Source organism: Merops nubicus, unplaced genomic scaffold (assembly GCF_000691845.1).
Source record: "Merops nubicus isolate BGI_N331 unplaced genomic scaffold, ASM69184v1 scaffold179, whole genome shotgun sequence".
In the NCBI taxonomy this organism is placed as follows: Eukaryota; Metazoa; Chordata; class Aves; order Coraciiformes; family Meropidae; genus Merops; species Merops nubicus.
In genome coordinates, this window is record NW_008628903.1 from 49,819 (window position 1) to 61,723 (window position 11,905).

Genomic DNA, 11,905 nt, shown 5'->3' on the forward strand with positions numbered 1-11,905 from the left:
GGTAATTATTGATTCTTTGACATTTCTTACTCTTCCTGCTGTGGAGATATTTATGGCTAGGGTTTTCCAAGATTCTAAGAAAAAAGTTTTAAATATAAGGTTGTCTAAAAAAATCCAGAGATTTAGCAAGATGACCTAGAGACTGAGACTTTAAACCACTTTTTAGAGAAACAAGTGCTATTCCCATTTTTTAATACTTAAAACATAATGACCATGTAATTACCTTCAGCTAGCTGATCTACAGAACAGGGGATAGTATTACATATCAAATTCCATGATCTACAGTCAACAAAGAACCATTCTCCTTCCATTTCAATTTTCTTTTCAGCACTCCCATATTGGGCTATAAGGCGCAAATCTATATGCACAGTTACATTGCTGTAGTTGCTTTTATTCACAGAAATTATTGTGCTCTGATAATTTTATTGTTTTTTTCAGCTGCTGCTCCATGCTGTCTTTTACATTAATTCAATAAGAACAGCAATAATGGTGCTACTTCCTCTTGACCTTTGTCTTTTGCCTGCTTATTTTGCCTTTCAGTATTAACAGTTGGGTTAAGACTCTAATTCTTTCCCATGTGTGCCATATCTGTTCCTGCCTTGTCATATTTACTTGTTACAAAGAACTTTGCATTGGCATGCTCTTTTCATTACTCAGGTGGTTCATATGATTTTTTTTTTCTTCTGTCATCAGCCTGCACTAACTAGTGTCTTATTTATTGGTTGCTATTATCTTTGCTTTGTTACCATGCCTGACACCTTTTTTCTCATAATAATGAGGAGGAATATGAGGAAGCATGTACCTCTAAGGAGTGCAAAACCAGCTAACTAATTCAATAGGACTAAGTTATACTCAATTCATCTAACTTTAACTACCTAAAAATTAGACATTTATGTTAAAATAGCTTTTATTATGTTTCTTTAATCAATGAAGAAGGATCAACTGCCTCCAGAAGAAAAGTTTTTTGCCTTCACTGTTAGATGTCAAAAGTTAGGTAAAAGTTTTCCTTTACTCTCCGTGTTAGCTGCTAGCTTTGTGATCATGTTTGGTGAAGTAAACTGGATGTGTCACAAAATTCCTTTCTGGTTACTCTTAATCTGTCCCACCTATTATAATCTATTAAGAAGCACATCACTTTGACTTAAAATAGGATTCTCTGATTCTGTGTTGGGAAACTGCTGGAAAAGTAAATGAATGTTAGCTGCACCCACCCAAAGTCAGACAAGGTATTAATGGCAAGGTATTGATTGATTAGGAAAAATCTCAACACGGTCCTATGGAGCCTTTCTGGATGTGCTTAAACAAGGGATGTTATGATTTTGCTAGTGTTGTTTTGGTTTGGGGTTTTGGCTTCTTTTTTTTTTTTGGGGGGGGGGGTGTTCTTTCTTTTTTTATAAAAGGTCTTCCTCCAAATTGTAGGAAAAGTAATATATTTCACTTTTGCTTTCTGTGCAATTGTTTTGCCTTTTTTTTTTTTTTTTTAACCAAGAAAGCAAGCCTGTCTGAAGAATTACAACTCCTAATGACAGCAGTGTGTTTTTAATTATTTTCCTGATATGGATCAATTAACATGGAGACAGGGTAGTTCCCAGCAATTCATTTGGATCATTTCATTGACTAGTTAATTTTTAATCCGTATTTCTGAGCCCTCTTCAAGGGCTGTATAAAATCATGGGGGTTTTCTGCTTTTTTTTCCCTCTATTTATTATAGGCTTATTGAAAGTCAGAATTTACTTAAATTGCGAATGCACAAACCAGCACAGCTCATGCAATAGAAATCTAAAATTTTTCAGAACCCTCTTTGTCAGAGTTTCTATGTGATCTTCCGTATAAAGTAAACGTATTAGCTACTTAACTGCATTCAGTTACCCATTCCTATATCATCTTGCACATTACCTGCCCCGTCAGTTTAGTGATCACCTCTAGGAAACTTATGCCTTGTTTGTTGTGTATATGAAAGTTCTTGGGTAGTGTCTTAGATGTCTTCTCAGACGGTTCCATGAGCAGATCTTCCGACTAATGGCAAATCTTCCAGTGTGATGGGACCTATCAGATGCCAACTCAGAGTCTGCAGCTATTATTATTTCAATATATACTTTGAGCCTTAATTTGAGGAATGCTTAAGGACTGAGGGCAGATATGAGTGTCCAGTTCCCTTCTTTATCTTCCCACCTTTGGTATACCTTAGCCTACTGAAGACCTACATTACTTATGCCTCTGAGCAGTTATACTTGTAACATGACTCTGAAACCAGGTTGGTTTTTTTGGTTTGGTTCTGGAGGAGTGTGCTTGGTTGGTTGTTTTTCCAGTTATCTCAAACTGCTTGACTTCAGGGGGTAAATTGAGACAGTGCTCCTTCATGGCTTTCACCTGGTTAAAACACAAATCTTTCCAAATTTGTTCAACATTTGTGTGTTCTACAGCATAGCTTTTTCAACATCTTTCCTCCAATCTAAAGAAAAGAAAAGAAATTTGCTCATTACTTAAAACTTTAATCCTGTATGCAGTTTTAAAATTTTGTGACCATGTCTAAGATCCTCAGGATAAGAAATACTATCCTAGAACACTGAAGATTCCGTAAGTCCTGGAAACAGGTGAAAATAATGTGTGTACAAAGACTCTGTAAACTTATGCTAAGTCATGACTCCTCTGCCAAGTTACGTCTTTGCTGGATCAAAGAAAAATATACATGATAAGATGTTTGAAGAAAGAATAGCACATTACTGATGCATATTATGCCATTCCTAGTCAAACAATGTTAAATAATTAATTACACAAAGAACCATATATTTTAAACTACTAAAAATGCTTATAACTTATTTAGTAAGTGATGTCCATGCTTTTCATTTCATATAAAGTTCAACAGCTGGCTGACCGCTACCACATATCTTCATCACCCTCAATACATACATTTGGAAGAGTTAAAGGTAATCAATACTCAGGGTTTGGATTTTTTAAATATGGCATTACTGAGAAGTTGTCCTTCCATATGAGCTCCCTTCTAAACTTCTTTTTATGATGGAATAGTAAAAATAAGCTCATAGTCACAGTGCGTAGTCTGCACTTTCACTGCAGATTCAGTGATTTGTTTTTTAGCCTCCCTCTATGGAAGTCTTCATAGCAAAAGCAACAAATGACTTAGATACCTGAAAACAGCTGCCAGAAGAAAACTGATTTTCATTTCATTTTGAGAGGGGTGGACTGGTCTGTGTGGGCAAGCAAAACATTCTCCTACAGATAGCTAGATATTAATGGAATGTCAGGCTTTAGGTGTGTTGTGATAGACTGGGTATTAGAGGAATTATGTGAACACAACGTCCCCTCCTTTCTCTGTCAGTAGTCTTCACTCTCTGCTGGAGTCTGATTGAACAAGAAAATAAAAGCAACCAAATAAGGCTATAAAACCTTCGGAGTTGCAGATGTGAATGCAATACAAACAAAACGAACTGTGAATCTGTTAGGTTTCTACTAAGACAATGACCTGTTTCTTTAAAAATTACTTAATCTCATATTTCACTAGTATGACTATTGTAATATTTTTAATAACTTATCAAATATCAGTACTTAAATAAGTGCCATATTTCTCTGGCTTAGAACAGAGAAAGGCTTTGTTTTCCTACCATTTTAAATGGTTTTAAATTATGGCATAATTCTTTTATCATATAGCTCACAAGCAATACCATAAAACTAGGGCCTCTGATTTCTTCAGACTTCTCTGAAAGAAGACTGCAAATCGTTGCAAATAGAATTCAATAATCGGGTTTACTATTTTTAATTTCATATTGTTTTCTTCAGTAAATAATTTCTGTGCTGCACACTGTTCATGACATGTGAACACTTTCAACTGGCTATAAATGGGAATTGTCTCTAATTTGGTAGCAACATCCATTAATGCTCCCTCTTTTCCTGAACAGGTCACACCATTTTATCATTTTATTCATTTAGTGAACCAGCCAAATCCAACTTTCAAGAGTCCTTTCAATCTATAGAGGGAATGGAAGTGAAAAAGAAACTTTAGAATTATGATTAAAAGCACAAATATACAGCTAAGGCTGCAGAAGGAGAATGGACAGGTAAGGGTGGTACCTACAATCTGGTAGGGGTGTCTAACTGCTTTCAGATACCTAAGGGATGATTACAGAGAAGATGGAGCCAGACTCTTACCAGAATTGCATAGCAAAGCCCAAGAGGCAATAAACACAAATTGCAGCAATTGGGGAAAAAAAAAAAAAAAAAAAAAAAAAAATGCAGGTAGTCAATGCTGGCACAGGTGGGTTTTCCAGAGTGGTTGTGGGATCTTTGGAGGTATTCATATCTTGCCTGGACAAGGCTCTTAACAGACTGATATAATTTCAGTTAACTGAGCTCCTTAAGCAAGAGATTGGACCAGATGACCTCATAGGTCCCTTCCAGCATAAACAGCTCTGCTTCTGTAATTAATGTAAGTGATAAGCTAGCATTGACACCATGTTGAGGCCTACTCCCTTCATTTTAAAGATTTATAAATGAATATGTGAAATTATGGGTTCTTATATTCTTTTTTAACCAGCTCATAGCAGCACAGACTATAACATGTTACAAACAAATTAGTGAAACGGCTCGCTCTTAATTACTGTCAGCTCGGCATCCAGGGCTTGCCTACTAATTATTGCTATGACCTTGTTGCCAGCTAGAACTGTTTAGCAAATGAGTTCATTTGTATGAGTCACAACTCCAATTGGAGACTACCCGTACTAAGTTACGACCTGTATTCCATGCGTGTGAGCACATATACAAGACTGTCACATGCAAAGTCCTAGTAAAAGAACTGAAATGTAAATGTTCAGTTTATAACTTTTCAGCATATAACAAAAACAGAAAAAAAATGTTGTCATTTCAGCATGTAACAAAAACCACAACTTTTACTTCTTTGGTTAATCACTTCACCATTAAGGCATAAATTTTGAATTTAAAATGCAGGAACATCTTTGGGTAATAGTGTTTATCTTTTACTAGTGATATACAATGTCAATGATACAAATAATTAAATGATGCAAAATATGACAGAGGAATCCAAAGACTATCAGATTCGCAACAGAAAATGTCAGATGAGGGATAAAACAGGAATAAACTAGTATTGTTTCATGCATCGTGGATGATTGTAATGAGTTAACCTTGACTGGCTGCCAGATGCCCGTTCAGTTGCTTCATGAAATATCCACCAGCACCAGCATGAGGTCCTCCTTGGCTGCAGTGTGGACAACTGCATCATCATGGTCTCTTCACAGACTGCATGGAAATACGTGCCCCAGCATGGGTCCTCTCCACAGGCTGGAGGGAACCCTGCTGTGGTGCCTGGATCACCTCCTTACCATCTCCCATTGGTGGTGGCAGGGCTGTTCCTCACTTTTTTCCACTGGGCAGCATTTTGCCCTTTCTTACACAGGCTTTTCCTGGGACACCGCCACCGTGGCTGCAGGGCTCAGCCGTGCCCTGCGTGGGTCGGTGCCTGGGCACCAGGTGCAACTGTCATATAGTTATATAATTCTGCTTGATGTGGAGTAACATAACATGTGTAACTGACCACAGTGAGGTGTTTAGAAGTATTCTGAATTTTTATGATAGAATAAATGTTCAGAAGAAATACAGAAACTTAAAACCCTTCTAATGAAGTATATTAAAATTATTGTTGAATAACCATAAATAGTTACAGTGATACTGCTGTGACACAGTTCAGCAAAGTGTTCAGCAGTTCACATTTAATCTGCTCTTATACACATGTAAATATATATATAAAAAGATACATCTATATTCCTATATGGGTGTGTGTCACAATATACATACAAAAGCAATTCTTACTCTAATTCATCTGGCATGATGACTCAAAGATCTCATTTATTTACTGGATATAGATTGAGTTTACTCTTGCTCTAAAAGGGCAATAGGATTAAGTTGTCCTGAATGTTGCTTTTAAAACTTTTAGGTCAATCATTATTTATTTTTAGTAATGGGAAATATTACTGAACTTCGTTCGTTGTGCTATGATAACAAGTAAATCAAGAATACTACTGTCAGGCTATGATTTTGATTGTGATTTAGAGTGCTTTAAATCTCATCAGTGGTGTTGCAGATGCTTTCAAATATCTGAGTACTTAAAGACTGGGCAAAGAACACTTAAGTCATCCAAGGTCTTGAATTTCAAGTCTTTCGAATTTCTTCCTAGTTTTTATTATTCTATTTGTCAACTTGCAGGTAGCTACAGCCTCCTTTTTCTGAATATTTACTCAGAGAAGTTTCCTTTTCCTTTTAAATGTGAGAATATGACTGGTTTGCTCAGATTCTGCAGTTCCATAAGGAGAGTTTAGGAAGGTCATACCATAAATCTGGGTTTAGGACCTCTAATCTAGAGTGAAAAACAACAGCTCAGAGGACATAGAATATAAAATCAGTATAACTTTATTCAAAAGTTATAAAAGATTAGATTTGTAACAAAAACTTTGGGACATCTGGATTTAGAACCTCTGACCTAGAGTTAAAAACAATAACTCACAGGACATAGAATATGAAGTCAGTATGACTTTGCTTGATTAATTTACTCTTGCTTGATTAAGGATGGAACACTTGCCATCCACAATCCGTTATTAAGGACTTGCATCCCATAGCACACATATGCCTGTCAATAAAACAAATATTTCATCATGTCTTCTCTGGTTAGTTCTCCAGATATGTGGTCAAAGAACCACTCCCTACACAGATTATGTTTGGACCACTGAATTATTGTTCGGTGTTGAACACATTGCTGCACAGTACTAAACAACTAATTTGTCCACATTTCCTATCTATATAAAATTACTTCTGAATAAACTTTTTAAGCACAATGATGAAAGATATGGCTTTGACTGTTGTCATCAAGACTGCACTTGTGAAGAATTACCAAAAAACCTAGATAAGCATGAAATCCAACAGCATTATATCCAACAACAGTATTGTATATTATTTTTCACTTTAAAATTATACCAAATTACAAGAAATAGTGCAAATCCAATGACCCACCTTACATTTCTGTAGTTTTGTTTATTCTTTATATGAGACATGATCAAGTGTCTGGTTTAGTTTGATTTTGAAGAGATTTATTTTGTTCATATTTGCATATCTTCTGCATGAATATGACTGTTCAGGAACGTTGTAAAAACCTATGTCAATGAAGTTTTATGGTGTAATTAATTTACAAGCATCTCCTATAAATATCTGTTCATGTGGGTTATTATGGTCCTTTTCAGGGTGTGTCTTTTGTCAGTCCTTAGGTCAGACAAACTTGAGAGAGAGAAATGAAGCTGAAAAAATCATCCGATATGAAATATGCTCCTTTTAGTTACTATGAAATTTTGTTTGCTTCTCTGCTTGGAATTATTGTGTGTGTTTGTGTTGGACTGATTGTACTTTCGTGGTTATCAATCCAGGAGTTAGAACGAGGTAAGTAGCCAACCTTTAGCCTTTTCAGGAGTTCCTCAGTAGACATGCAGACTTTGAAGACAGTGGTGTTGTCATTGTAATTATATTTCATATTTCATGCTATCCTTTTAATGCTTGGGGCAGGGGGGATTCGAGGGGCTTTATTTTTATGTTTTCCTCCTCTCCTCCCCTGGAAAACGTTGTGAAAAAAATAGGCAAAAACATTAGCACTTGAAGCATGTCCTGAGGCCACAGAAATTAATTTTCATGGTTTAGACTTTGGGAGAGATCCCTGTAATGCAATCCAAGCTTTTAAAGTGTTGTTTATTCAACTGTTTTCACTGACTAGAGAAGGTAATATGGCAAATTGTGAATTTTTGTTTTTTTCTCCATGTATGAATTTTGACTCAGAAAGACATTGATAATCCACCGATGTCTGTGGGAGCTTTAGGTGTTCTATACCTCTTGGGATCTATTAATTTTTATTTAATATTTTTTTAATTGCATAGTAAAAATTATTATTTTAAGATGCTCCAAATATTTATTTCTTATTATTTATTGGTGTGAGAGAGATCCTATATTAGTCAGACAGCTCCCAGCCCTATGTATAGTTAACATAAATTAATTCCTAATATTCAGCCAATGCTCAGAATGTGATAAAGCTACAGATACTCAAAGTGAAGTAAAGTAAAAAAAAAAGAAAAAAAAAACCAACTATGTAGGATGATTTTCAAATGTAACTGACATTTTAATTTAAAGATCTTGTGGATACATATTAACTGTCCCCTGGTAACGCCACACCTGGAGTACTGTGCTTCTCAGAGATTCTAAAATTTTGATTGGAAGGAAATGTATTTAGGACTGTGGAGCCCTTACAGTTAACACAAAAAGATGTTTTGAAATGGGGTGAAGGACACAGGTTAGGCAAAAGATGCAAGAAATATTTTTTTTTTCCTTATAGTGATTTTTGTAGCTGAAAAAATAATTGTGATACATTGCAGATTTTGGTGCCTTCATTAACCAAAACTCCATACTATAGCATACCAATTCACATGAAGACTAAGCTAGCTGTAAACCATATTTTTTTAAAAAAACTGTTTTGTCAGTTGCAGTTTTCACTCAAAATTTTAAAACTTGTTCTCCCCACAGACTTTATTACCCTTTTGCAGAATACTATCACATTCCAGTAAAATAAAATTATTTTAAAGGTAGTGATGTTCTGATATTTCATCTAGGAAAAGGCTTCAAATGAATGACTTAGTTTTTAGACCTAAGTCATAAATAGGAAATAATTAAATTTTTCCTATTTAATATTTAATAGGAAATAATTAAATAGGAAATAATTTAATCATGTACAAATAAGAATTGTAAAAAACCTTTAAAGTTATACTCGACATATATAACAAAACAATCACCTTTGCTATTTAGAAACATTTGTTTAAACAAGTTTGCAATCTTCGTAAGGATAACTGGTCTCCAAAGAAGCTCAGGGGAGTTTGCTGTTACTAGTTGACAACAGGAAATTGGTGCATTAGGCTATGCCTTCCATCACAAGCTGTTTATTAAGAGTATTAATTAGTTATCTCCTTTTGTGTTAAAATTTGTTTTGGATGGTAAAGCCTTCAGACACAACCTAAAAATATCACTGGTACTGTAACTGGTAAGCCAAAGGCACATTCTGTCAATCAGTTACATTAATTCAGGTCTTCTCTGAAAATTTCCAGTCAGGAAATATTTTTGAATTATAATTAATTGCTTTATTGTGTATCTCATATGCTGTAACATATTAAAAATTAAGATTAAATTTTCACTAAGCACATTATCAAGTTTCTTTATAAATCTTCACAGTATTTCATGCATGTATTGTTAAGAAATGTCAGTTCAAAAACAGTTTGACTAGGCTTGACACTAGTGTTTCCAGTGCTGTCATCAAACCCAGCATGTGTTTATAAAAAGTGCACAGCACTTAATACAGAAAGTGTGAAGCAGTAATTCCTAATATTTTCAATCCAAAACACACAAACCCCTTCCCATTCACTATTGTTCTTCACATGTATCTTTGTCCATTGTGTTAGACATAACTGGACATACCTTGTCCCCTTTATCCATTCACAGTGCAGCTAGAAAGCAAACTTAAAAGTGATGAGAATCAAGGACAAAATACTATTCGTGAAAATATGACTACTGTTGTAACTGTTGTAAACACTGAAAAATGTCTATCACTTTCTTGCTATCAATACTAAGTAAAACATCTCTGATTACAAAGCAAAACAAAGATAAAAGTTATTGTATTGATGATCTGTGAGGAAGAAAATTTAATATGATGTTTTTCACTTATTTACACATAATTCAAAACATTTCATTTTATTATTAATTATCTAGCTGAAGCACATGGGAATACTCATGGCTACATGGGAACATTTAAAATACTCTCTGGGACATCATTCACTCCTGCTTTGCAAAACAGATCATCAGCTGATTTCAAAGTCCTTGCCTTTGATGTTGAACAACTGGTAAGAAACTATTGATTTCTGGTTAATTCAAGAATATTTGACAGGTACATTAATTCTCTAACATGACCTGCTTTTGATGTCTTTTTCCTGTGTCCAAAATGTGATATTTCAGGTCCTAAGTCTGATCAGAATTCAATATATTCCTTATTTGTGAAAATCAGTGAAGCATCAGAGAAAACTTTGCTTCTCTACTCTAATTTTGGGAAGGAAAAATTATTGAGTATTAAAGCTATGAATACAATGTACAACTGGGTGTTATTTTAATTACTCTATTAGTTTAAGATTTTCCTTTTCCAAACAGGTAGAAAAAGTCTTTCAAACAAGTGATCTGAAAAATGAATTTGAGAGATGTGAAATTTCCCAGTTCAGGTATGTACAGTTTACTTAAACTTTACTAATAAACACCAAAAGTCCCCAGTTAGCTTTGTCTCAGGAATGCTTACCAATACCTTTCTTTTCAAGAGATCCTTGAGAACACCCTATATTATTCCTTTTGTGTCTTATGTCTTCCATGTGCTTTTGTGGGAGATCAGATACCAATTTGTTCCCTTGGGCAAACTGACTTCTTGGACTCCTGTAGTTCCACGTTTTGATGGCATAGCCCTAAAACCAATTCACAAAACTTCTGTATCTTAAAGAATTGCTGAAGTATTATTTTTCCCAGAGGTTTGTTAATTGTGCGATGTTTGCAGGGTTGTTGGCCTTTGGCAATGGGAAGAAAATTAATGTTAGAGATCTGCTGACATAAGCTGAGATGAATGGAAATACACTCATATAGCCCTATGGACATGGATCCACTTAACTTATATTCCTTAGGGTGTTAGCAAGTGAGGCTGTCGTTTGACACCAGGTAAAGCTGCATCCTCTATGTCCTAGAGAGTGCAAAAAATAGGTACAGTAAGAACTGCTTCATTTATTAATGCTTGACTGACTTCATTTTTCAGTATCCTATTATGTTGGTTGCCCTACTGAAGGCTAGCTGGCAAAAAAAAGTGCAATATATGCAGTGAGGTCTACAGTGTTAATTCCAGCTGCACCATTCTTAATAAGGTCCTGATTCAGCAAAACATGCAATTTTGTTTCCTGTAATTAAACAGTTTCAGAACACACTTCCATCCTATCTGCAGCATTATAAACTCAAGGGGAGTAATATGCTTTTGTGAGGCATTTGGATTTATTGTTGGCTTTTTTTCTGCAGGAAATCTGAAGGTGGTCATGAAATATTCAAGACATCAGAGAATGGGTAATTGCATGTGACAAAGTTTATGTAAAATATGGGCAAGAGACAATGATGCGATTAATTTAGAAAGTTCTGTGGACAGTGAATAGATGAAAAAATACATATTTAGAGGTTGGATAAGGCCCTTTAAGGACCATATGAAGCTTCAAAACATATCTTTCCTCCAAAAACATCCTTAATGATTACAAGAGAAAAAGAGTGCAATAGTGCTTGGGACTGTCAATTTAGAAAGATAACAACAGTGAAGTAGGTAAGAAACTAGCTAAACGGAAAGTATATAAATTTGTGCTGAACTTGATTGTAGAAAGCTGCTTAGATTGAGGGGCAGATCTTACATTATCAGTAGTAACTTAAGTTTTAAATAAAGAAAGGCCCGATGGCACATTATAAAAGGCAAGAAAAAAACAAAGGATGAAAAATTAAGAAGACCTTGAGAAATTAATGATATAATTACTTATCCTATAGGTGGGACCACAAAATTAAGAAGTGCATATTACATGACAACAGAAGATACAGTTCTGTGATTCTGTGATACCAGCTGTTCCTGCAATATAAATGTTTTCTCTAAATATATAAAGTAGATGAACATTCAGAGGAGATAGGTAATTTGAATGACTGTGCTTGCAGAAAAAAAAAAAAGGAAAAAAAAAAGAAAAAAAAGAAAAAAGAAAAAACGAAAAAAAAAAAAAAAAACCAAAAAAAACCAAAAAAACAACAACAA

The 11,905-nt window shown here is 34.8% G+C and overlaps 1 protein-coding gene across 1 annotated transcript in view; it reads left to right on the forward strand.

The window, feature by feature from the left end:
- Positions 1 to 7,331: 7,331 nt before the first annotated feature.
- The window catches only part of TMPRSS15 (transmembrane protease, serine 15), a gene marked incomplete at its 3' end in the record, with an annotated part of 44,086 nt that continues 39,512 nt past the window's right edge, over positions 7,332 to 11,905 (forward strand). Inside the window, exons 1-3 of the mRNA XM_008946805.1 lie at positions 7,332 to 7,452; positions 9,814 to 9,944; positions 10,246 to 10,313. Coding sequence (XP_008945053.1) covers positions 7,332 to 7,452; positions 9,814 to 9,944; positions 10,246 to 10,313 — 320 coding nt within the window. The remainder of the gene's footprint in view (positions 7,453 to 9,813; positions 9,945 to 10,245; positions 10,314 to 11,905) is intronic.